At 42.6% G+C, this 27,698-nt stretch overlaps 1 protein-coding gene across 5 annotated transcripts; it reads left to right on the plus strand.

Annotated features, from left to right (window-relative positions):
• Positions 1-144: 144 nt before the first annotated feature.
• LOC119437000 (uncharacterized) lies at positions 145-27,698 on the plus strand. Of its 5 annotated transcripts, none has more exons than XR_007464801.1 (7): positions 145-249; positions 660-791; positions 867-962; positions 1,877-2,090; positions 8,047-9,108; positions 23,521-25,297; positions 25,373-27,698. XR_007464801.1 is itself a non-coding variant. In XM_037704055.2 (7 exons), the coding sequence occupies exons 1-6, from the start codon at positions 232-234 to the stop codon at positions 23,802-23,804; spliced, it is 1,806 nt and encodes a 601-aa protein (XP_037559983.1). In that variant the 5' UTR covers positions 145-231; the 3' UTR covers positions 23,805-23,833; positions 24,690-27,698. The 5 variants fall into 5 exon arrangements, 4 of the variants coding, with proteins under 4 accessions (XP_037559983.1, XP_037559984.1, XP_037559982.1 ...); XM_037704055.2 differs by having other exon boundaries at positions 23,521-23,833; positions 24,690-27,698; XM_037704056.2 differs by having other exon boundaries at positions 23,521-23,833; positions 24,693-27,698.

The raw sequence follows: 27,698 nt of genomic DNA on the forward strand, positions 1-27,698 counted from the left end.
GCAAACTACACTTTGTTTTCTTTTTTTTCTCTCTGATAAGTAATAGCAGTAAGCAGTCTTTAATACACCAGTAACTGTGTAAAACTTTAAATTAGTATTAAGGCAGTTTGAAGAGTGCAATTTGCTATTGAGTCAGCAATTAACAGAGGCACATGGGTGCGCGTCACATCGACCTTGTTTCGTCATTGGTTTTCTTCAACTCGCACAGGATTGTGGGTCACTGTGAATGTAATGGCGGCGGTAGCTGAGGTAAGCTTCGACTTCTTCTTCTTCACAGTGGTTCTTGTCTTGAGGCACCGTGTGTACTGCTAGCATTATTGGTGACGTCATTATTAGACCATCATGTTCCAGTGTTAGTAGAGCTCCTGCGGATATTAGTTGATTTGACTCATAATTGACTTGGGCAACGTGCGGGAAATGCTACATCGCCATTTTGTCCTTTCGGCCTGTTGAAAACAACGTACTGCTTGTTTGTGTACGGCTTTAGCTTGTATAGTCACGGGCCTTTTTGTGTGTGAATATGTTTGTAAGAATTTGAAATTAATTATGTTAGTCGGGAAAATAACCATGGTAGTGTTCCGGCAATTTCTTGATGGTTTGTATCAAGGGCTTTCCTGCTTGAATCCTTTTATTTTTTTTTATTTTCCTCCCTCGGTTAGACGTCGGGGCTCAAGTCACTGGAGTCCGACAGTTCTGTTCCAAAATCGGCTGTGGATGACGACGACGATGAATTGGAGGCGCTGCGCACGGCGGCATTGTTGTCTATGAAAGCCAGAGAAAAAAGCAAATCGGTGAGTCTTTGGGCACACGTAAGGCATTGAAAGTCATCTTTCCGTGACACGCGCCATTCGTTTTTCAAATTCCAGGGCACTGTTAATTCTGAGGCGCGCGAGCGACCTGGTTCGTATTCCAACTATAGTCGTTTCCACCATTCCAACCAGAGAGCCACCACCCCTGGAAAGGTAAGCTATGTGTATCCAAACAATTACTTGGTGAGCACTAAAGCCCAAACCCCACGAGTGCGATTTTGTGTGTGACGAGCGACGGAACGGGCCGTCGCGCGATCAGATCGGTCGTTCTTGTCGCTGGATCGCTCGGAGTACTACCGATTGTCGCACAGTACGGTCAAACGACCAGTTTTTTATACATTCGCAAGGATAAGAACCTACTGCAAGACCTTCAGAAATATTTTATGCTGCTGTTTATAGTGAAACACATCAGCTTAAGTTAATGAAGCACGCGTCACGCAAGCTTCGGTGCGTATTTGTTGCCCTCATACTGGCAACGCCAGGGAGACGTCGCTCAAAGTCGTCGCTCGCGTGGTGTACGACTTGTAGGCGACGAGCGAACGCGACAGCCATCTCCATCGTGTTGCTTGTCGCCGTCGCGAGCAAGATCGCTTGCATGGGGTTTACACAAAAGTAAAACTTGTATTGTGTGGTTTGTTAGAATACTTTTGTAAGGGCATAAACCCAGTAGGTCGGTGCTCAGTATTGTGCATCGCGGCCTATCGCAGCTTGTTTTCATCTGCAACTTTCCAGCAGTATATCCAACAATGGTCCTGATAGTAAGCATGTACTAGTATGTAACTAATTACTATGTTCATGTGTGGGCTTATAGTAATTTTGCCCTTTAGTTATCTGGCTATCGCAACTTTAGCTCTCGAACAGAAGACTCGGCCTGCACCTCACAATACACTCTTTGTTACAGCAAAGTGTAAAGTTATGAGTCACTATCATTTGTGTAAGGAAGCTGTGATGATTGCAGATTAATATTGGTGCTTTTCTTAAAAACAAGAGAAAAAAACATGAGTATGACATTCAATTTGGTATGCCTTACTGTGATACTCATTTTGTGATTTCCCTTGAAATTGCAGCCACTGTTCAGCTGGAACCAGCACACACGACCCAACCTTATCGTAATACAGCCTGTGCCACTGGAAGGAAGTGAAGCTGCATCACCATGCAGTGTGACTTCCATCCAGACCGCACAGCCCTCGACAAAGTTGGTGTTGCCCCAGGACCGGTGGTGCCCAAAGCGGGTTCAAGACGGTCCAACTTCAAGTGTCATTGGCCAGTCCAAACGCAGGGGTATGCTGCCCAATGGTTTTTGCAGTTCTCTTAATCGCTTCTTTACTTTGCTGACTGCTTGGTATAGTTAGTGTATTGTCATAAAAGTGGTGGTGTCAGGGAAACAAGCTAAAGAAAAAGCTGGCAGCATACTGAGATCTTTTGTCAAATTTCTCCCACTTAATATGTTTGATGATCATGCCATTGCAATGAATCTGAACGGTAGGTACTTTTTTATCCCCCCTCATCAGAAAACAGAAAGGTTGTTTTGATTAGCAGCCTTCCTGTTTCATTTGAAATTGCCTTACAGTCACGAAACAGATACTAATAGCATCCCAGAAATTGAAATTTGGTATGTGAGATGTTGAGTAAACACTGCTTGACACCAGAATGTAGTAAAAATTGCTTAATTTTCATGGGAAACTTACATTTAAAACTTCCACAAATTGTGTGCTTTGCATAAAGAAGAAAAGGTAGTCTAAAGCACTTTAGGTGGGTGTGTGTAATGCATCAGACATTTTTAATGTATATTGATTATATGATGCACTCAGTTCGGTCTTTTATGGTTTTGTACATTGTAAAGCAGAATGGTTTCGGTGCTCGGCAACCATTCTGCTTTATCGTAAATCTCGCTGCAGTCTTGAAGCATGTGCCTGGTTATGCTTTTTATGCCTGCCTTGCTAAAGGGGCCGCGAAGTTATGAAAAAATTTCTTCCTGGTGGGGGGGGGGGGGGGGGAGCAATGGAACTTCTGCTACATTGCCCCAAAACTGCTACAATATGCAATATCTGCTACATGCTCCTACAAGAGCCCGATTTTGGCTAAAATTGCACCATGTTTGCTCGAAAAGGGGTTTCAGAGGGTTCTGTGTACATCTGGTGGTAGCAATTGGGAAAATAAAACAACTTAAGCTTAACGTTTGTGCGTATATGGTGGTGCGTCATTATATCCCGTTACGAATTGGTATCCATAATGTTTGCTGAGCCTGGGTCATCAAAACAAACAAACCAAGCAGTTTGTTGCTTTGTTCGTTTGCAAAAAAAATTCAAACTTTGTGCAACAAGTTCTAATGTATCTGCTTTTTGGTAAGTGCTTTCTAGACTTCCGCTAGATAACACAGTACTCAGACCTTTGGTCCACTCTTAAGTCGCCTTTTCTGTTATTTGTAAGAGGAAAGTCCAGCAAGGTCTGTGAGAAACCCAGCCAAAGAAATGCCTGTAGTTATTCTACCTCATAAAGTGTCCTCCTTGATAGAGCTAGGCACTTCAGGGGAAGAAGAGAGACTGCAAAGGGAAATTAATTCAGCCAAGAAGATACTGAGCCATTGCCACCTACACCTGCCAAAGTAAATGAAGGCAAAAGGGTTTTTTTTTTTTTTTTCACATTGAGAGCGGTCAAGCTCTGTTCCAGAAATAACAAGAAGCTGTTAGAGGCGCTTGCAAACCAGGAGCCACTTCAAAAAAAAAAAAATTGTAGCCTACACTAACTTGTTAATGTCATCAACAGTTATTGCCTATTTATGTGGCACTCTTGAGAACTTATCAGAGCTTATGTGTAAATAAATTTATTTCTATGTTCTGCCAGTGCCTAGACTGCATTTTTTTGCTTTTTATAGTGTGTTAGATTCAACTGAAAAGGTGTGCAGCCCTAGCTTTTTCTGCACCTCGTGTAACAACCCAAAAGTATGTGCCACAAAAACCAATGTGTCTGCTACCTACGCACATTTTTTCTGGTACAAAAGCTGCTCCAAAAGACCTTTTCTCAGTTTCCCCACTGTGTGAGGTTCTTCAGCATAAAGGGTCCATAGCGGCCACCAGAAAATGTGGCCTGCATATGCCAGTTCCTTAATGCATATAACTGTTCCAGTGCAACTTTTATGAAGAAATTACTCGTCACTCAGTGTCTCGGTTAGTGGGAAATATTCAAGGTACTACAAGGAAGCCTAAAACCATGACATCTCTTCCCAACTTCTTCACCTATTGAGAAACACTTTTTTTTTGTATGCACTGCAGAGAAGTTTGGAATGCTTTTACTATCCCTCTATGTTTGTAACACATTGCGTTGTTTGGCTGCATAGTATTAAAGGTGACGTCTTTGTACATTGCGAATCGGCATGAATGCATTAGGTGTCGGTGGTCACCAGTAAACAAATATATATATAATTTTGGTAAAACATTAGAGGCAGTCAAGCTGGCACCCTAATGTGGGAAGATGGTCATTGTCAGTGACATGTCAACATTGTCCGGCACATATTCTTTAGCAAAAGACATTAGCATAGTGGTTGTATTCAGCAGTTTTTGTTTCACATTCCAGAAAGCAAGGTTTTGTTCAGCTATAGCATGTAGCGGCTTTTGGTTTTCTTTGTGACTTTAAAAGTCGCATGGCTTTTGCTTGCCATGGGTTGCAAGACTCAAGTGCGTAAGTGGAGCCAGCTTAATTGTAACTCGACAGGGTTCGTACACCTCCTTGAAATTCTTGAAAAAGTGGGGTTGAGGGTGACATTTGAGCATTCAAAATAACAAACTTTGCATAGGGGCTATGCTGTGGACACTGTCTATCAAGAAACAATCCTATATACTTTCTTTTGGGTGTTTAGCTAAATGATTGCAATGTGGCATGTCCACAGCCACCAATGACAGGCTTGTCTAAGGCGCCATTGCAATCTTGGAGCTAGAGAAAGCCAGAACCAAGCGACCAGGCCGTGCCACCATTTTGTTGTTTTGCTAGTTGGTTCACGCCGCAGCCGTCATCGCTCCATTTCCAAGGCCTAATGCCTGGGGGAAAGCAAGTTTTCGCCATTTGGGCTTTAGCACAAGGGGTATCTTTGGCTGCAGCCAAAGATACTCATTGTACTTTATTTTACTTTTTTAACTTACATACTTTAGATACTTTATTAACCATCATGGCAGAAGGTGATAGATATTACAGTGGGAAAGTCAACTTTGTAAAACCACATGAAGAGCTTAAACCCATCCCCAACTTAGTCACTGTTTAGCTGCAACAATGTGCATAAGAAATGATTTAAGTAACTTTTTGACAGTTTTCTTGACATTTTTCTGCAGGCGGGAGTTGCCGTCATACTAGGCGTGACCAATCACTTTTAGGTGTAGGCATCTTCTAACCAACCACTTTTGCCACGTGGCAACGCTGCACTGCTTTGCTTTTAGCAGCAGCCTATAGGCAGCGACACAGGTCCGTGCTAGCACCATCTTAGCAACAGTTGACTTCCCCATAGATGAAGGAAAATTCGCATTTCTTTCTTAAAAACCAGGCAAGTAAGAGTGTCATGTGTTAAAATGAACCACCCGGACAATAAAATCGTCTTTCTTCTGCAAATTTTCAGTATGGCAAAGCAGAGGTAAGCACAAAATAAATTTTTTTTTCTACGCTCGGAGCAAATGCAGCTGCTCTTCAGCGACTCCTTGGGTCCACTGGCACGCACAAATTGTCTACATCTGCCGCTGAAGGCCATCATGGGGAAATGTATGCACGACCATACCCACCCCTGAAGGTTTCCATATTGGGTGACCTAACTCTTGGTGGTCACCAGGATGGCTAACTCACATGACCACCTTTTCTCGACATGACACAGGGCACGAACGCTGTGTGTCGATTTTCAAATGGCACGCCTTTTCAAGCTTCCGCTACTTAAATAGCGGCAGCGCTTTTTGGACTTTGTTGTCATGTGTGGCAAGAATTTTTCACAGCCGCGGTGGCCTCCATGACGGGATATGTGCCGAGTTCTGTCCTTACTAGGTGGCAAGCATGGAATAACGCATTTTATGCGTGGCAAGTTCATATCGTACAAGAAAGGAAGTGCTATACTAACTTATTAGCGTGCCATGTTGCTGAAGGTGGTGGTCACCTGGAGTGACCACCATGCTTGAAGGGTCTTGGAGGGCTGGTTTTTATTATTGCTTGGGTGTTTCGTATCCAGAGTGTGTGGAAATACAATTGCACTCTGATAGTCTTACAGGGGGTGACAAATCAAATGCCAGCGATTCTGACTTCGAAGCTCATGATACAGCTACTAGAATGCGCGAAGAAAGAGCCAGCATGAGAAAAGCCCTTCGCACTATGTGTAAGCTGCCTGATACAGGGGCTCATGAAGATTATGTTCCTCTTATGACTGCAATCGTGCCTAAGGGGAGTCCATCCTACGAAATTTACCACCATCAAATTATTTGTCATTCAGTGGAGTTCCACTTCCCAATCAGAACAAAGATAAAAAGTCAAAGTAACATCTTCAGCCTATTTTTGAAGCTGTCCTTGACACAGATGCTGGTCTTTCAGAGAAATCCCTATGCTCAGCTGACGTACAAACTGTATGCTTCAACTGTGTTAGTGGGGATGTGTTCTTTTCTGAGGATTCGTCACAGAGGTGGTGCAGATAGTAAAATCAAATTTTAAATAGAGACTGCAGTATGTATACTTCACTCCAAGTGCCAGCCAAAAAGGTGCACACTACAAAGGTGTGCTGTCCGCAGTACAAAACCCCAACCTTTGAGGATGGCGTGTATCTGCGAGACATGCAATGTTCCCTTGTGCCCACTTTGAAACTGGGGACTGTTTTGCTGGCTTCCACCTAAAGTGACTCCTAAACCCTTAGTGCATGGCGGTCACCTCAGGTGACACCTCAACTCTGTCTGACTGAAAGGGGAAATGTTTTTGTTAGAGAACAGCATTTTCCTACCAGATGTTCACCATTTTTTAAATGAAATTCAGTTTTACTTGCAATTAAATTTGTGTTCATGAAAGAGGCCAATGCAATGAAGGCATTCTGTGGCTCCAGTAGCATTTACTCTAACATTCACCATCACCTTGATCATGTCTGGCTTGTATTAATACATCATCGGCAGTGCAAAAAGTACAAACAGGCTTCTTTCTACCTGCGATTTTCAAGAAATGTGCTTAAATGAACTGGTCACTTGCACAATGTAGTTTTTATGCCAAGGAGAAGCTTGTTTCTTGACGTAGCACATTTGATTCCTATGTAGTCGCGCACATTCCACTTCATTCATTACTTGGAAGTGCATTAGTGCTGTATAATAAAATGTATAATAAAAAATAACGTCTGGTATGGATGTAAAGATGGCTCTCGTATCTGGGTATTGTGCTTGTGTGATGCTTGAGAGGAAGCTCTGGTGTAAGTAAGGCTTTGGGTTAAAATACTTTTTAACTTTCAATTCTGTCACTTGAATGCAAAACTTGAGTGGGGGGAGTATTTGTTTACAATACGCAGCTTGGGCATATTCTGCTAGTAACATAACTGTCAACGCCAAACTAATTGAAATTATTGTTACGATTGCAGAACTAATGAAGGTTTGAGGCCATAGCATAAAGCACATTCTGGTGCTTACTATGATTGGTATGATCTTGTGTGCTTATACAAGAGCCTAGTTTTCATATCTGCATAATGCATATCTGCCAACTCTCCCGAATTTTCAATCAAGTTTATGAATTCAGGTTTGTTCTACAATTTTGCATGAAGTTTTACGAAAAATTAATTCTGTTCGTAAAAAAAAAAAAGTTTCACTTGTCGATCTCTGACGAAACCCTTGGAAGTCTTCAGATTGTGAAAGGACATCGGAGGGGTACTTCAAGCAAGCTTATACAAACAAGTTCCCAAAGCAGGCGACATTTACAGGAGCAAATTACCAAAAATGACACTGATCTAAAAGCAGTGTGTTGCTTGTCAGTCTCAGCTGTTCCAAGTTTGTTGCTACTTGTGCGCTGCGTCTAAATGTTAATCATTAATAAAGTGCATACATATTCCCACAAAAGGTTGGATATGTACACTCGATGCAAGTATGCTTTCTCCCCTTGGTGTCATATCACGAATGTTACAGTTCTCGGGTTGGCAGGTATGATAATGATGAATATTTCTCTACAGCATGTAACGGTATATTGATCATTGTTGCTGTTAAAGGTGCCATAAGAATAGCTATTTAGTTGCTCATCTCTCTCTCTTTTCCAGCATCAGGCAAGTTTAGTCACTTCGAGTCCAGCTCTGAAAGTGAGGAAAGCGACGATGATGACCTGCTGCGCTCTGGTTCCGCATCATCCCACAGTGATGCAAGTGCCGACGGCCACAGCTCAGACGATGAGCAAAACTCTACACGTGCATCGCCACCATGCAGATTTGCGCAAGATTGTCTAGACAGCTGTCTAAGTGAGTCTACATCTGACTTGCCAGCATTCTCCTCCCCCCGGCATGACGTGACTTCGGAAGCCTGCGCTACTGACTGTGTGCATAAGTCCAGTGATGAACGCAGCCCTGTGCATGCTATAGAACATGGTTGCAATGTTGACATTGATAATGCTGCTGTCAGTGCTCAGTTCCAGGCATGTGGTGACAACTCGGTTAAATGTGCCACGAAGGATCTTGAGGGGCTGATGAGCAGAATGGAAGCAAGTGTCCATGGTGGGCACGAAAAGATTAATGTAGTGCCAAATGAAAACACTCCAGAGGTGCTCTTTGATTGTTCAGGCTTGCAGCCACGAAGTGGCAATGCCAGTCCTGTGATGCACACAAGGAAAAGTCCAGCCATGGAAGAGCGCCAACAGAAGTATGACGAGGGAAGGCTCACAAATGGTCTCTCTACTGATAGTCGAAGAGATGTCCACCTTTCTCCAGACATAACAAGGGAAGATCGACTAGCACGAGAAAGGCACAGCTCCCGGGAGGGTACACCAGGCAGCACGAGAAGTGTCGACAGCCAAGACCGCTCTGCAAGCAGTGTTTTTGAAGCTCGACGGCGAAAGTTTGAGTCTACTGTGCCAGTGAAGCCTGTGGGAGGCAAGATACTGCTGCTCAGGCAGGGCAGGACTGAGGACCAAAGCCCACAACGTGAAGGCTCCCCCCTCTCATCCCCATGTGCTCGGACGAGATCGCGCAGTAGAAGCACAAGTCCGCCCCTCTTGCGTTCCGTGCTGAGTGTCGTGAAGCGAGGCACATCTGAACTCTTACCAGCAGGCATCGAGTCCAAGAAGAAGCATAGACCTGGAAGGACAGTGGAAATCGTAGTGCACAGTGTTGGTAAGTTGGTCCCTTTTTTGGGCACAATTTTTGTGTAAAGGTCTCGGAGCTCCATAATGGTTCTGCAAGCTCTCTGGAAATCATTTATTAAACTGCTTGCTCATTGGGCAAGTTAACCCTTTCAGACGCCAATGAATTCTGTTGACTGAAAACTGACTTTTACTGCATTTCTTGAATATACAGAATTATAAAAACATACAGCTGCAGATTAGATTAATAATTTTCAATTCTTTTGCGAGTTTTGTCAAGTTTACAGAACATAAACTCCATGCAATAACTTACTACAGGAACCTTACATATGAGAACATAAACTATTTCATGTCTAGGAGGCACCCATCCAGGCACTTGAAAATTGGGCCTGATGCAAAACACTGAAAGAGTGAAAGGAGTATACCCACTACATAAGACATACTCGCACCGAGCAAGTGCACACAACCGTCCACCTTCCCACTTGTTTTACTAAAACGTTTTGAACCTGTTATTCAAACTTGCAACACAGTTTCTAGATGTATGCGACACATTTTAAGTACCATTACTTTCATCGGTGCTATTGCTGTTGACGCATTTTCTTGGTGTACACAATTGTGTACACAGCGTCGTAAAGGATCAATCAAGTAAAAATCAGTGGACTTCCATTAATTCAAACATTACAGGAGTGACAAAATTAATTACATTGCTCAGCATGTCACAATTAAACAAGAGGCAGAAAAAAAATGTGGTTGATCCCTCTTATATAGGAATCGGTATAGAACACGAAAGTGAAACGTGTCTTCACAGAAGTAGTGTAATGTTTATTGCACATTGATATATAATGTCTATTGGTGTTTTGTGGCTAAAGCGCCCTTAGGCGTTGATGCACCCACGCTGACGCCTGGTGGCACGTCTCCTCCATCACGACTACCAACGTCGATGACCATGAGCAACCGTCGTGCATATGGAAGCTGCACTACGCTGCACACGCTAGCACAACGCGAAAGACGAAGCACGTAACTGACACACTAATAGAACGCGCAAGACAAAGCACGTAACTGAATCGTCACCGAGTCAAATCAGCGCGTACAGCGCGTCGTAATTGCAGCCTCCGCGATCAACTTCAGAAACATTTTCAGAGCTAATTGCGGAGGCCACGCTTCGCTGTGCTGAGTACGGTGAACGCCACCTAAGTGGCGTTGGTAGTGCTTCTTGATGCCAGCGTCCCTTCGAATGCTGGCATCGAGGCGTCGTAGTGCTGAGACCACCGAAGCGTTCACTGTCGGTGCGCGTTAGTGTCATAATGCAGTACTTCTCTTTTCTGCTCGTAGGTGGCGGCACCGCCCCGAGCAAGAGCGCGGGTACACGGAGGAGTGTTAGATATATAAGGCGCGTCTGTGTAGCTCTCTGCAAATGCGTTTGTGGCGCAATGGGTTAAACGCTCGGCGATCTATCGTCGCGGACCGAGAGGTCGTGGGTTCGATTTCCAAATTTTGCATGTTTGTGGAACTTTTTCTTCTGGTTTCTTTCTTTGTATTACGTTCTATGACGTATTTCCGTGACGGAAATACGTCAATGAAGTCTTGGTGGACCCCGGCATAAAACACTTTCGTGTTAAAATGCTAAGACACACCACTGACACACATTTGCCAATATTTGCACAATGAATAATGCCCAGAAGTTGTGGTGCCTTGCATCAAGGGAAAATTTTCTTGCAAAATTTTGTTGGTGTTAAATTGTAGCATATCTCTTTTGCAGATTTGCCCCGTGAATAGTGCCTTTAAGTTGTAGTATCTTGCATCATAGGAAAAATTTCTTGCAAAATTTTGTTAGTGATAAAATGTAGCATATCGCTTTTGCAGCACTCATTTTTAAGTGTAAGGCAGATCAGATCAATGGAATGGTGTCATTTGCCCCGTACAAGTATTAAAAACTTCAAGCAATATAAAAATTACTGCAAATGAGATACTGCACTGTGTGTAATACCACCCTGCCACATGCACGACATGGTACTCGCAGGGAAATGGGCTTTAGTAATATAAAATCTCCATTCCTGCATTGTTTTAATACCGATGCATGTTTTTGTGTGTGCGTGTGTCAAGAACGTGTCGTGAGATGTTGGTGGAAATGAACACATAGTAATCAAATCGGGCATGCTGTTCACAGTTTAAATAAGCATTATAATTTTAAATTGGCACAGTCACAAAATATGCTAAGTGGCGCTAACTAGTGGTGAAACTTTGGTGCTTGAGATGTAGTCAATGAGATTATTGTGCATAAGTCAGCTGTTATCAAGTGCACCATACTTATTGTTTCAAATCGGTCATTATATTACATATGTACTCATGCTTTATTTCATGCGTATTACAAATTAAAAGGTTAACGCTAATAAGCGACGCTGCCTTCGCACAAAGTAGCAGAGGCATGGCATCTCATTGCATGGCGGTGCACATGAGTGCCTTTGTATGCATGCGAGTTTGCGAGTGCGAGCTCTGGGGTCTCCTTGCGAGATACAAAATGCCATTGACTAATTGGGCTGTGGATGGGTGCCAGCACTACTATAGGTTTGGTCGATTCAGAAAAGGTGCAGGGCGGTGCCAGAGTGGGCTGCACCCACTCACTGCGAGATACAAGGGGGCACTTCACCGCATTGGTGCCTTGCCTTGCACTCCCTGCAACTGAGGACAGGGGTGCAGCCTTGACTTGTATATAGCCAAAGCAGTTGGACAGGAAACCACGAAAGCATGTAGCTATTATTGTAAAAATAATTCAACACTTCAGAAAACATGATCCGCAGGAACATCATCTTGATAAACAGAATATTGCTTTCTTACATCTAGGGCCGCACTTGTCTGCTTCCCACTAATGCCAGCGTATAATCGCTATCACACTCGCCTATCACTGTTTCCAGCACATGACAATATCCCTGCTGCAGATAAAAAAATTGATATAAATTTTCCACAGCATTTTCCGCATTACCACTGTATTGTAGAATACTCTGACTAGTAAGCTTTGTCCCACTAAAAAAAAATGGGTATAGTCCCTTCAAGATTGCATAAAAAGGGTTTTAATACTGTTGATTGAAAACTTTATTTCACCACATTTCTTTCATCTTAATAATCATATAAAGTTTACAGTTGCAGAAAAGATTAAGAATTTTCAATTTAGTGGGTTTTGTCAAGTTTACCGAGTGTGGACTCCACGCGAAAAATCACTACGGTAGCATCAAATATGAGAATACCAGCTATTTCGTGTTTTGAAAAGCTTGAGAAGAACTTATCCACTTGAAAATTATTCCTCGTGCATGACGTGAAAAACAATGAAAATAGTGAACCCGCTACATACAACATACTGACACAGTAAAAGCACCCAACCATCTACCTTCCCACTCAACTTGCTAAAATCATTTTGCGCATTTTATTCAAAATTGAAGCTGTTAATGCACTATCTTCTAATGCACAAATGTGTAGATAGCATCTGAAAGGGTTAAAAAATGTTAAATGTACACTACAAAGTGGAACTGTGTTATTAAATTGTGCTTCTACAATGCTATTTTTTTTTTTAAACTTATCGTGAGAGGGACTCAGTAAGCCAGAAAAGATGCAAAAACAAAGGACTGTTAGCGACACCACTTTGGAGGGGGGGTTCTTGCACCAGCTTGCCGTGACATCGTGAATTTTTTTATTTTGGGCAGAGTCTGCTTGGGCCTAGTTAATCTATCTGTAAAGATGGACTACATTGTGTTCTAAAAGATCCAAAGACTGAACTTGGAAATCGGTGGTATCACACTGCCGTCCGTACCAGCACTGGCATTCTCAAGCTAAACTTGCAGAAAATAAACTTTGACCTTCATTTTATCTTCTAATAAGCAACCTATTACCGCTAAATTAATAAAAATAAATTTTTGAAAGAATAGTTTTAGTCTAAACTGAGTGTGTGTGTGTGTGTTTTGTTTTTTTTTTTTTTTTTTAGTGACCCATAAAATGCCCTATACTTTAACAATAGGAAAGAGAACACTGAAAGGGATACGGACACAAAAGTTGGTGGGTGGTTTTTTGCGTCGGAACAAAAGTTGAACTGTTGAAAATGACAAATACAACAAGCTGCTTTTAAAAAAAGAACAAGAAACTTTTTTTTTTTGCGATTTTCGGTCGCACCTTGCCTCCAAGCGGCCGCCGGCAGGAGCTGAAATTTCACGTCATAACACCCACCCACCCGCGCGCGCGGCCAAGGTCGGCCACAGTCGTCTCACTGTTTCCAGGGGTGTCGGTCCCTTGCAGCGTTTGTTTAACCCCTTTCGGCGATCTTCGCACGTGGCCTGTCTGAAACATCCGCGTCGGCACCCCACGGTTGTCACTCGGTATTGATGTGTTCGTCACAGTGGAAGGAAATGCCCAGACATTGCTGTTATAACAGCGTCGTCGGTCGTGACACGCCGTCGCACACATTCCCTAGAGACAAGAAGGCGCGTAAACTTTGGATGCCTGCCTGTCAGCCATCACGCCCAGCCTGGAGACATCTAAAAAATGACTGCATTTGCGCGGACCACTTCGTCGACAATGATTATGTGACCAGCCTGGCTGTGCTTTTCTGAAAAGCCTCGGCATGCCGCTGAAAAGGCAACGCCTAGAGCCTGATGCCGTGCCATCGGTCTTCTCACGAAAACGCAATGCAAAAGTGATCAGCGGCGCATTTGAAAAGAGGAGGCGAAAAGATGTCGGTACTGTTTTTGTTCACTTGCCGCATTTCTTGTGCAGTGTGAGGGCGAGGCTGGGGCGACATGCCCTAGGCTGGGCACAGACAGTGATGTCGTTAAAAATGTTGGCAAAGCATAGTAAAACAATACAAGGCTAGCGCGCGCGAGCGCGACTCACGAGATCAGTCTTACATGGCAGCGGGGCAGACACACACACAGCTCTGCTTCTCCACAACCTAAAAGCGGGGAAAACTGGGGAGAATGCCAGACAGGTGCTGCCATCTGTCGGGCGGCTGGCGAAGTGTATGCGAGAGTCTCGGAGGTACAGATACCTCATAGCAGTTGCTCACGCCGACGGCATAAACTACTATTCAGTCATCCACACAGTGCTGAAGTACCCCGCAGCTGCTTCGCCTGCGTGCGCTCTTGAAAAAGCAAGTTTACAGAGGAAATGACAAATAATTCTTGCACAAGTGTCTGGTGCAGAGCGAAATCTTCGTGCTACGGTTCGCGAAAACCTGACTGGCACTTCCACGGCCGCCTGCTCTTCTCCTCACTTGACGCGGAAGGCTCGTAACCGTAAGCGGTTACGTCTTGCCAAGTTGGAATGGTCCTCATCTTCAGACGTTTACTCATTGGTGGTAGAGGCACCAGAACTCGAATCCGTGCTCGCTATGGCGGCGTTGGTGCGCTTTGAATGACCGTGGCTATCCGACGAGGGTGTCGTGACGTCACACCTTCCAACTCCCGTGAGTCGGGCGGCGAGGCGCATGCTCACAAAAACATAAAAAATAAAGCCATCGGCTAAAAAATGAGCTAAGTGACTTCTTTTCGGTGTAATCACACACTGAGGATTCATTTTTAGCATTTTCGTCAAATTTTCAAATTTTGTGTCCGTATTCCTTTAATCTGGGTTCAAATAATGATTCCAGCAGATATGCAAGTTAGAATCTCACTTTCTACTATGTACCTGCAACAAAGTGCTTGTAATGAATCTTTCTTGGGGCACTTTCAGATTTCAGTGCAAGAATAGGCAATGAATGCAGGTCTGGTGTTCCCTTTCATATTCTGCACTGGGTCTATTGTAGACCAAGCTCAGAGACATAGGTAAAACAATCTTAAGAATTCTACAGTAGCTGTTTCATAGCATGCAGTTTGTAGCTTTACAGTCTTGCCAACTCTTGGACTATGTCACTTGACAGCTGGCCTAAGTAATGTTTTTTGTTTTGCAAAAGGCAAATGCTTTTACATTCTCATTGAGTAGCTGGAAACTATCAGCCTCTGATAAAGATTAGCTTGCAAGGCAGTATCATGTGGCCCCATAGCACCATAGAAAAGCGTTCTCTTGCCCATGCCTTTCACTTACGGTTATGTCCGCACAACACACTTTTCCCCCAAATAATTGAGCTACGGACAAGCATTTGTTCCTCCTGGCATTTGCCATTCCTCTCCAACCAATTTAGCATGGCACAAAGTAGATTCTCAGCTGGCAGTGCCACCTACATGGTGAATTCACTCCCAATAGTATACCTGCCTTTCCTGAATTGCTCTTGAAGGGACCCGGGTTTTCGTTTTCTTTGTAAGTGCAATAGAAAGCTTACCGGTCTGAGACTCTAATTACACAATTATACAATGGTTATGCGGAATACGCCGTAAAGCATTTATCAGAATTTTCCAACCTGCATTGAGAATGTGTGCTCAAGTAACTTGCGGGTCATTCCACGCCAAATCAACCAGAATTTTTTTTTTTTTTTTTCACATCACAGATATAGCTGAAAAAAAATTTCAATATGTTTGTTGCTGTTCAAAACTGATTCTCCACATTTTTTTTTTTCTTTTTAGATAAGTTTGTAACATTGTGGCGACAATTTATTTTTCCTGCGCAGCTGAGCTAGAAGGCATCATCCCGGCCGCGGCGGCCGCATTTCGATGGAGGCGAAATGCAAAAACGCCTGTGTGCTTGCGTTGTAGTGCACGTTAAAGAACCCCAGGTGGTCAAAATTAATCCAGAGCCCTCCACTACGGCGTGCCTTATAATCAGAACTGGTTTTGGCACGTAAAACCCCAGAAAGAAGAAGGCATCACCCAATGCCAAAATAACCAATTTTTCAAATATTTGATCACTTTAAGTGCTTTTGGCACCAGCAAAAGCGAGTAAAATTGCAAGGTTAAATATAGAATGGTGGCCCAGTTAACATAGTATAGCTGAAAATATTTGAATGTTCAGCCGATTGCGTAAGAAAAAAAATACTAAATTTCTAATGTAATTTTTCCTATGTTGTCCTTGTCTGTTTGTTGGCTTCTTATTATATGATTAATACAAATCAGGCCCCTCGGTTCCCTATCTTCTCGTTCATTACACAAGAGTCTCAAATCCGGCAACGTTGAAGCCTTCAGGTAGCATGTGTAGGTTGATTGACCAGTTGCCTTCACCCAAAAAGGTCATGTACTCGTGACGCCTGCGGCAGAAAGGATCTTCCACATCCGCCGCCAAGGTTTGTGAGTGGTGGCGCTGGCTAACACTCCTAAAGTTAGTTCTAGCAGTAAAAAGATAAGTAGCCCAGAAAGTGGATGGGAAAAGAATGCTGCGGTAGCTTAATTGGTAAGAGCATCGCACGCGTAATGCCTAGCCATAGACAGTATTGGTCCCCACCAGTTGTTTTTTCATCCATTTTCACTTCCATTAATTTATCATTTTCTTTAACTCAATTAGTAAGTACAAGCAATTTTCCCTATGTTGTCCTTGGTGTCTTTGTTGGTTTCTTATATGATTAATACAAGTCGGGCCCCTCGGTTACCTTCTCATAAATTTTTAGCAAGAAACTTCAGGTTCAAGGTCAAAAAAGTAGCTTTGGTGGTTGGCGTAAAAATATATGTGATACATCATTATATAACTCTACATGTCTGCTATGCATGTGAGAAGTTATGAAAAAATATTTATTTTTTAAACCAGAAAGTTAATTTGAGTTGGTGTAAGCTGGACCCCGCAGAGTTGAAGTGGTTCTCCAGCCGAAGGAACAAGTTCACAAGGTTTGTTGCATAAACTGCCGGAAGCAATGCCAGTGCTATCTATGGTGGCTAGAAGAGAGCAGTGTGACATCTGTAATATGCACACCCTGGAAAAGGAGCACGCAAAATACGTTGAAAATTTTGAGCACCATTACGGGCGCTGTTTTCGTTGGGTGCACAAAGGTTCCCCAGCATAGATGCGCTCGCCTTTGTAATACACAAAGAACATAACACGTAGACAGACGTTACATGCTATCTGCCTTTTAGTCAACATATCGAGATGGGGGGGGGGGAACCATGGCAATAATTTGGGCTGGTTGGTCTGCCCTACTAGGGAATTCGACACTGGGAAGCGCTAAAAGACAAGGATGGATTTAATATACAACACACGGCACCATGTGTTGTATCATTTGTCTATCCTGGTCGTTCTAGCACTAACACATATTTGAAATTTGGTGGGCAGCTACATTGCCAAGTTTTACATCATTCTTTCTCAGTGATGTGGCTGTGATGCCGCTGATGTGCCAAGAAGAAGAAATGAATAAAATGTAACACAGAAAGACGTGGTATACTACCTTTTATTGGCCATGATTTATTGAAACAAAATTGATGTGCTGTTTACAATTACGTCATTCGGCCATTCTGCATGGCCTGATGTGCTTACCATAGAGTTTCATACAATTACTGGAGGAAACTGTGGCGTTAGTGCCTACGGGAGCTGCAAGCGGGGCAGTTGTTCAGCAAGCATGGGAATAATAGGTAGTAGATAGATTTGCCTGAACTTCATCCTTCTGGCTTTAATTGGCTTCGTGACTTTGCGAAGGAATCATTAAGAGAGTACTGCGTTATAAATAATTAAATGAACATTATCAAAATTTTTTGAAGGCAGGATTCTAACACAGGACCTCTAGCACAGAAGCCCGATATTGAAACCATTATGCCATGGACACACAGACAAGCGGAACCACTGCGATTAGCTGCGATTATGCGTGCTTGCAGTCTTATTACCTTCTGTATTGAAAAATATACGGAGTGTTTCAGTTGAACTTGCCCAAACTTTAAAAATATTCAAATGCCACGTAGTTGGACAGAACCAAGATAATGTTGCTTGGCATCGCTTTGAGATACGCAGATTATTTTTGCATTCCACCTAATTAGATAATCAGTCACGCTATAATCAGTGAACACATGATCATAAGATGTATAAAGGACTACACTTTATGTACCTAGTGACATCATGATTTACTTGATTAATAACTGTATTGGTAATAAAATGTATTGTTGAGTAGGGCTAAAACCAATAAAAAGCGAGCAGCATGTGCAGAAGTCCACGGCAATAAATTTCATGGTCGCTGCGCTGACATTGCAATATAGAGCCGTTGTGTCATTGCAGCGTTGCATCAAAATCGGACTCGGAATCTACAGACGCGACCCTAGGTGGTGACAGGGGCACCGACACAACATAGACTGCTGTCGTGTGAAGTCGGCTGACGAAAATTGCCGGGTTGTTATCCTAATGTGACCATGCCTTTATGATCAGATGTAAAGCACTCACCGAGGACAGATAACTGTTGCGGCTTGAATCGTGACTTCCTCATTTAGCTTCACTTTTCCCTCGAGACTTGCAAAAAGTTTGTAAGTGCTCTAATGCATCATACAGTATTCGCTATGTCTATCAGTGTTCCCAAGAGAACTGTACATCACACTGAGTTCACTTTGGGTAGAAATTAGGGGCATGTTATGTGTATTGTGTAGTGACACTTGTACTTCTGGCCTAATTAGGAGCTTTGCATCTAATTACTGAACCCTCATTCTATTCCCTATTTTTGTGTTATACAAAGTTCTTAGTAGGATTTGCCAGTGTACTTGGTGAACTAAACGAGGCACCTTGTTTATATTTGGTGAAAACAAGGGGCAGGCTATGGGTGTTGTTTAAGCAAAGTTTAAGGTGTTTGGGTTAATTGCAGTCGTTGCAATAAGTTACATATGCAAGTGCTCTGGAGTGTTAGATCTTTTACGAATGGTGCAAAATTTATCCCACTGCCCTGGGAGAACTATAAATGCTACCACGATCAGGGACGGCATAACGTAAAACTATTTCAATCTGTTTTTATTCCAAATCTGTCATTAGTCCTCCATGATAAGTCAGAATGGTTCAAGTCCAGCCCATATGGGCAGAGCCCGAGCCATTTTGACCTGTCGCAAAGGTCTAATGACCTACTTAGAATAAAAACGGATTGGAATAGTTCTATACCAGTTCTATACGCTATACCAGCTCAAATATAGCAAAATGGAGGAACACTGTCAATCTGTATGCGAAGTTAAAGGGACTGTCTGCTGCTCGGAACATGTCTTTAGATTCTGGTGGGAATGAAAAGACGAGCGTGTTATATTGGCGGAAGCGAGCATGCTTGTATTCCGTAAACACAGAATTCATTTGATTTGGCTCTGAAAGTGGTCAAGATTGACATGTGGCATCATTCGACGATGATACAGTTCAACCAGTCCATGTACCGTCACGTAACCAAAAAGCTGCATAGGGAGGGTTATTTTGCTCGAATACGATATTATGTTGCCTGAACTTGTATTTTATGCTCTTCTGCTGACTTTTCTTTGCTAGAGAGGGGAATTATTTTCTTGTTTCCAGCTAGCACGTGCTGAAAACTGGTGGTGCCTTGATGTATAGCCTCCGTAATTGCCGTCGCATCCAGTAATCAGTGTTGTCGATGTTCATACACAGTTTTAAAGTGAGACTACGCAGAGCGAAAAATTGTTTTAGAAATTTCTACTCACTTTCCAGAGTAACCACTGCACGTTGACACTTCAAATGGTAGGCTTTCTATTGCACTACTACATAGGAGGTCCTTGGAAAAACAGTTGACAGTCCCTTTAGGTGTATGTGGATCAAATACAGCTTCTGTAAAAAATTCCTGTAGCAAATGCCCGAAAGGTTTATATGGACAGTCTACGCTGTTTCCCAGAGTCCCAAGAGAACTCTTATGTCCCACAAAGCTCACATTTGGTGGAAATGTCAAGCATCTTAAAGGGGCCATCACATGAAATTTTAGAGCTTAAATTATGCATTGCATGTTAAACTGTATGTGTCCCACAGCAAGCTGGCAAAATTTGAGGGTATTTTGTGCCGTAGAAAATTTGTATTTAAATTTTTTAATGTCGCAGTTGAGCCATAAAGCAATTTTCCGACGCTGAGCGGTGACGAAATGAAGGGGCACCTGCAAAAATTGCTCCCTCGGGGAATGAGAAGCCGGTCTCCAATGCCATGCTTTGGGTGCTGCAAGCACCAGAAGTGAATGCAGGAGCTGGAAATTCGTCAAGGCCACCATGCGTCTGTTTTGCATGTGTGTCTCTGTGCATCTCTGTGGTTTTCTACTGCTTTTTATCACTCAAGTGAAGGAATTGCAAGCACAATTCAGCGACAATGCCGTTGGTACGTCGTTGGGTGCTAGAGCGTGCAGGAAAAGATGATCGATGTGGTCTCGGAACTGTTACAAAGCAGACGACACAGCGGTGGCCCTTCAATTTGTGGCGTCACAGAGCCTTGCCAAAATGGCAGTTGTTGTTGGTGGGAGGAGTTGAAAGGCAGCAACTTCACATTGAAATTTCGGGTTAAAATGCGTGCTCAGAGCCCAGTTTTTTTGTGTAGTATAACCATATTGGGCCCACAGTTACAAATACAAACTGGGGACTGTTGGACAACCATGTCATGGCCCCTTTTAAGTGTAATGTGTGGTGAAATGTCATTTGTGGGCTAATTGTAGCTTTTGCAATAAATTGCAAATGGAGTGTTCAGGATCACTATACGCTTAGTGTGCACCGACAGACACGCCACTGGTGGCGGCTTTGCTATGTGCACTTGGGAAAGGAGGCAGCCATCCACCATCCAAGTTAGTAAACGTACTTGGCTTTGTACGTTTCGAAGGGCAGATCACTAAGGAAATTTCAGATTGAAAAAGTTGCAGCAGAAGGGCAGTTCGTCGTCGTACGCAGCGTAATTTCATCGGCGGTGCAGCACTAACTCTAGCTTTCATTCACCTGTATGCATTTCCATTAACAAATCCATAATTACTCTTCTTGAGGCGACTTTGGCGGCACTTATTCGGCGGTGTCAGGTGTAATCATCGGCAACAAAATCGCTACATTGTGTGCCGGCATTGAGCCGTGTGGAGTCGTTTGCACTAACGTGTGCCTATTATTGAGGTACAAAAGCAACTAGAAATGTTTGAAAAAACAAAAAACTAGAGAACAATTAGAAGTACAACTAGGAAGCTTTGGTCAACGTATTTCCTAGTTTCCTAGGTTGACCTTAGTTGAAAAGTGTTGCCTACAGCCAACATACCCGAAAAGTTTTTTTTTTTTCCACGAGTTTCGGTATTGAGTACAAAGTTTCTGGCTAAAATGTCTTTGTGCAACGCTGAATGTGAGCTGCAAACGTCATTTGTTGATTTAGAGCAGGAGCACAATACGATGAAAGTTCGGCTCATGACTCGCTTTCTTTTGACAGCACGGGCAGAGGAGGAGACTGCTGCAGTGGCATCCATATACGGGATGTGAAGCAAATAAAATGTACACCTATGGTTCACGTGCGAGAGCTTTCTGTACAAATTTCGAACGAAGCCACAGGGGGCTTGGGGTAAAGCCCACTTCCGCTTTTCTGCTTGGTGTTTTCCCCCTATTTCCGCAAAGGGGGGGGGGGGGGGGGGGGTCCGAAAAATATTTTTTCTTTCCGTTGATTATGCTGATTCTCAGATGTGTTTTGCACATTGAGGTAGAAATTTTAGGGGGTACTTATATGGGTGCCGTCATTAAACGGCTAACACCTCACATTCCTATAGCTCAGCTCCGCGCTCAGGCAAGATCAGGCAAGATGACCTGATGTTAGGATGCAAGTGGCGCAATGAGTTTGACAATGGCCCCACCTGTCAACAAGGGGAAATGCATGAGCTGGGTAGGTAGGACGAATTTCAAAAGTAGAGAAACACCAGAGAGTCTGAACAAAGTGACAAGTTAAACATTTGCATTGCAAGGCGATTAAGTGGTTGGAAATTGGCTGGTTTCTAACACCATTTTAAATGGTAGAAGACTCGCCACAAAAAAAAAAAATTTGTTAAAAGTATCTTCAGTTGCCAAATGTAATCTTTGTATAGCAGCCACAAGTGCAGGCAGTGAAGATTTCAGTGCGGCTAGGTACATTCTTCAAGAGCAGAATATATGTCTAAAGGCAGAGTCGTTCGACAATCTTTTGTTTCTGCGGATGGATGGATGGATGGATGGATGGATGGATGGATGGATGGAAAACTTTTATTCAGTATCAATCAGTTGTTTTTTATTTAACCCCTTGCTAGGAGTCAGCCAGTATTCCTTGGGACCTGGCAGCTGCCTGAGCTTGCTAGGTCTGAGCTGCGCATTGGAGCCTCCCAGATGTCTGTTGTGTGTGTGCCGTCTGATATCTGTGGGCATGTTCATAGCATATGAACCATGCTTGCCAGGTTTTCACAATGTTTGCATTCAGCTTCAGATTGGCGTAGGTATACTAAATGTTAGCGGATTTGGGTAGGTTCCAACCTGTAATTTGCGCCATATCGACTTCCTTTTTGCTGAGCTTGCGATCTGCATCTGGATGTTGCTTCCTAATTAATCTATAGTATTGTTATTTCTCTATAGGTGATCACCCTATCCTTTTTTGAAAAATATTTAGACTTTCGGCAGCAGTGAGTAATGTGCTGCCTTGCATTGCCTTGTCTGTGATCAATTTAATGCAAGAAAAAAAATGAAATCTCTGGCATGTCCTTGTAGTAATTAAATAATTGATAACGTGCAAGCAAATAAATTGTGGAATAATTCAGAAGTTGTGTGCTTGGACAGTGCAACTCGCTACTGGTTTTCATTTAGCTTTTTGTTCAACCTAATTACATAGTCTGCCATAGTTTATCTCATAATTATCCATGATAATTCAATTTAGTCTTTCAAGTGTCTATATTTATAACAATTTCAAGCCAATGCACATGCTGCAATATCTTGCAGTGTAGGTGAAGGGGATGTCCAAAAAAAGAAACAAATGCAGAAAATTTTTATATAGAGAATATTGACACAGGGTAGCTGGTACATAATTTCAGCCTCTCAATGGAGGCTGATGTTGTGGCAGTAGCATTTATAGCACATGCCTTAAGGCCTTTTGCATTCAAGGGCCCTGACGAGGGAGTCGTAACATACCTTTTATCTTTCTAGCATGCCTCATTAGTCATTACCTTAATTTATTATATATATATATATATATATATATATATATATATATATATAGCTGTAACTATTTTTAGGCCTCTTTACAGCCATATTACATCTAGCACTATCCATTGACAACTCGTGACAACTTGCTTACTGCTCTTTGGCCATCCCTGGCCCTTGTGCCATTAAACAACACACATCATCACCATCATGGTAATAAATTTGTCCCATTCTTTCACACTGTTTGGACTCCTTTAATCTCTCTGGGAATCTTGAACTTTCTTTTGTGGACGTTTTGACTTGTTATATGATGCAACCTCATGTCATTGCCTTGTGTCCAACACGATGTCTTGAATATGCATTGAAGGTGATATCCCAAAATGTAATTGTTTGAGAATACAGTCCCTGGCTGATGCTGCACTATTCCTGTGTGTTAGTTTAGAAGAATCCTTCGGTTTTCGTTAGCATTCACAGCACTGTCTTGTTTTCAATAGGTGAAGAGTCCACCGAAGCAAGTGAGCGCATCGGCAACAGCGGCAGCAGTGGCAGCAAGCTGCCCGTCCACCTAAGGCTCGGCGACGCCAGCACAGCTTCCTCAACAAGAAAGAAAAAAAGCAAACGGAAACGGTCTTCACACGACTCCGCAGCGTACAGTGTCAAGCGGAAGCATGCCAAGGCAAGAGGCCTCGACTCAGACGTACGACGTGCCTGGCTGGGCCCTGACCAACGCTGTCGTCGTAAGCGCATGCAGTCTGCCCTCAGTGATGGTGCTCCCTGACACCCATAGGAGGAGAGGTGTCCACGCAGGTAAAGTGCCCCCTCTGTGCATTGCTTGCTTTCTGCACGAGTTGTTTCTAGTTGATTGCACGTGTGGCATAGTGTTCAAGGGAAACACTGGATATATTGTATGTCTTTTCCCTTCATGGTAATCCTATCATCCCCACTTCCTCTTCACCCCTGCCGCATCTCTTTGTTTTAATGTCACTGTTGTGCACTGAGATTGCTAGTGCCAATAAAAAGCGTTGATAGTTAGCAGCCTTGGTGCCCCTATACAGCACCAAGTGTTTCGTGGTATTAGACTCACCTAATTGGCCATAGTTTAATTGTTAAAGAACAGGCCAGAGTGCAAATCATGTGCCTAGACAGTTGATTGAAATGAAGCATGTGCACAATGTAAACTTCAGAATTTTATGTGATTTATGTACAGGTTGTGTGGTGCAGCCAAGCTGCCCTCATAACGACTCTGGATTGTTGCTCATGTTTTGCAGTGAGGATTAATGACCGAGGGTCGTCATAGAAGGGGCAAAAGTACTGTGTAGTTACATGGTGCATATATGTACCTATGTTGTCCATAGTTTTCATCATGAACCATCAAATACCTATCTGAAAAAAGTTCAGTTTTTTGGACAATATAGTTTATTCTTTCAAGAGTAAGGCATGAGAGTTATTTACCATGCTGGCCACTTCTTTACAAAGTGCACCGTCATATTTTTTGTGATTTGTACACAAATTTGGCGTGCCGTTTTACAGTATGCCTTTTGTGAGTATGTGTTCACTTTTTCCGCTTCTTTTGTTTCGTGTTGCTGCTGTGTTTAGTGCATCAAAAGGGAAAGCAACAGTGCATATTGGAAGTAGCATTCTTGATGACATCTTTTTCTCACAGCAGGTTGTGTGTCACCGATTAAAGTACTTAAGAGGTCTGGCTCATCCCCACAATGACTCGTCTTGCACTGTTGTGTGATGAAAAAACTATTCCTGAGCTGAAACTGACTCTGACGAACACACACTGTGGCTGCCTGCTTGGACTCTTGTTTTTGATCTTGTTATGCTGTACAAAGTTGTTAGTGTTTGGTGTGACGTGGCAGTGTAATTTCATCTTGTGTAACCTTTTGAAGCATTGATCCGTTGTATGTGCAGTATGAGAGAGATACCTAGCAAAGAACATTTGAAAGCACTTTTTTTTTTTTTACTCTCTTGCACGAGTCTTTGTATGGTACACAATGTGTACAGGGTGTTTGTCTTTGCTAATTTTCTGTACAAGAAAACTTACTTGGCTGGCTTATTTTCATATTGGGCAAACTGCTTCATGCTGCTGTTTCTTACTGAACGAGTTCCGTTGTTTGAAATGAATTGTGACAACCATCTGGGTGTCAGATGGCAGTGCTACTTAACCATATCAAGTTATAGCTCAGTGAAATTCCTTGTGGCATAGCTGTAGTTGGGCCGTGTTGTTTTGATCGCTGCCTAACCGGTTCAGCCTTTTGATTTTCTGTGTTCCACCAAAATGTGTACATAGGACTAGTTTTCAAACCTACCAGAAAGACTGATTGTGTGCTGTCACAAGAGTAATTTAGAGTCTGCTTGGCAGTGTAGTGTACATTTGCTTCTGTGTATAATTTTAGGTGACTTGTTCATTTGCTTTTCACACTCAAGAATGAATTGCTTATCTTGTACTAATGTAATAGTTCAATTTTTTTATGTGTGCTGTTACAGATTTGCATAATGCATGACCCATACTGTTAAGCATTTGCATTAATAGGTTGCGCTGGTGTTTTTACATGTTGCTCCAGTTGCCAAGCTCTCAGTTGTTTTTTGTTACTTTTTTTTTTTTTGTTATTTTTGCCCTATTGCCCTATTTTATTCTTATTTTTTCTTTATTTTCTGTTATAGGCCCCTTTACAAGCTGCTGTGTTAGTTTTTTGACATTTTTACTTCGCTTGCACACATCTATGCATTCTTTAGCCTTGTCTAATGTACTTAGTGGACTTGTGCTGTGATTAACTTCTAAAACTGTTGGTTGGTTTTGTTATCCAGGCAGGGGTTGCAGCAAAATTGTTATTTCTCGGGTTACGGTCTCTGTAAGCACCATTTCAGAAACTGCACTGTGAAGCTGCTGTGTTTTGCTTTTTGCACTGAACTTGCTTTGTGTCTTGGGTAGGATTTTTGTAACTCTTGTTTATAGTAGTATTTACTGGTATGTGCTTTTCTTTTGAATAGATATACCCACCATGTTTTCCTTGCATGTATATACTGCACAGGTGCCGCTGTCCTTGGAAGTCATCAGTGGTGTTTTTCTCTCTTCCCCCCTATTGGCATTGTGCTAGTGCTTGCTGCCTTTGTATTTTATTGCAGGTAGAGAGAACTCACCACTAATAGGCAAGGGGGTTTCTAACATAGCTTTTTTTTTTTTTTTTTTTTTTTTTTTTTTTTTTTGTTGAATGATGGTCGTTTACATTTATAGTCAGCATATTTACCAGGTTTCATTGCATGCAAAAGACTAGCGTTTTGGTATTATCTCATTTATTCTGGATATGTGCTGTTTTGTTATTGTTTTGCTTTTGTTTCATATGCACAAGAACTGGAAAACACTAAGGCAAATATGAAGCAGGGCTGTTAGAATTAAATGCTTTATAAATCTACCAAATTTCAACCAAAACATATGCAGTTTATTCATCCTATGCTTTGCAGTCTAATTGGCATTAACTTTGTGCATTCATCCTTAAAGACAACCAGCAGCCCTCTTTAAAAGCGTACTGCCTATTTCTTCGGCATCATTGTTTCCACATTACTTTGGCAAACTCATATGCATGTGCCCAGCGTCTTTACAAAAAGTGTGGTGTTTGTGACAGAGAATGCATGTTTTTTCCAGGTATTGTTAGTAATATTTTTGGCTATGTAATGTAACTTTTTTTTTTTTTTTCCCAAGTTGTTACTGCCTAAATTATAATTAGGCAGTATACTTTTATCTTGTACAGTTTGTTTGAAACATCCCTCTTTCTTACATCTATTTCTCCTGTTGTGCTGCTGAAAGGGTGTGACAGTTCTCTAGTCAGCAAGTTCTATGCTCACCTTTTCTGCATTGTTTTCCCATGTCTCTGAGTGCATGCATATGCCTGCGTGCGTGCGTGCGTGCGTGTGGGTGTGTGGGTGTGTGTGTGTGTGTGTGTGTGTGTGTGTGTGTGTGTGTGTGTGTGTGTGTGTGTGTGTGTGTGTGTGTGTGTGTGTGTGTGTGTGTAAAACACACTCGTGGCTATTCAGCTGGTGCTGAACTCTTGTCATGTGCTGCGCACTCTTGGACAGTTCATGATTTATGTTGCAGTTTGCTGCGGTGTTTCTTGCTACCATTTTGGTCATACTCGTTTGCACCTTTGGACAATTCCATGGTTTCCTTTGTGTTGCAGCCGGCTGCGATGGTGTTTATTGCCACCTTTATTTGGTCATGCTTGTATTTGTATATTGTCAGCGTTCTCACTAGGCCAAGTACACATTGCCACGAGGCTCGGGAACAGCGCAAGATGCCACTGTTATGTGGTAACTGCAAGCCACCAGGAAGCTGGATGATTGAGCTGCATGTCTGCTGCACTGTTCTCATTAGGAGAAACCTCATGTGCTTCATATTCAGCTACCTTCAACTGAAGGCCCTAATGTAAAGGCGAAAAATGAAAAAAAAAAATAAAAGCCTTCCCACCAGACTACCTCCTCCAAGCCCACCTCCCTTCCCATCTCCCCCTCTGAAAAGAATAGTGGAGAGCCATAAATTCACACAAAATAACTTCTGTGTTAAAAAGAGCTTTCAGATCATCCTATGTGAATAATTTCTTGTATATAGCCATGTACAGAAAATGGGGAGAAAAAAAGTGAATAAAAACTATTTTTTATTGCTTTGACAGAA

The sequence above is a fragment of the Dermacentor silvarum genome, chromosome 1 (assembly GCF_013339745.2).
Source record: "Dermacentor silvarum isolate Dsil-2018 chromosome 1, BIME_Dsil_1.4, whole genome shotgun sequence".
NCBI classification, from domain to species: Eukaryota; Metazoa; Arthropoda; class Arachnida; order Ixodida; family Ixodidae; genus Dermacentor; species Dermacentor silvarum.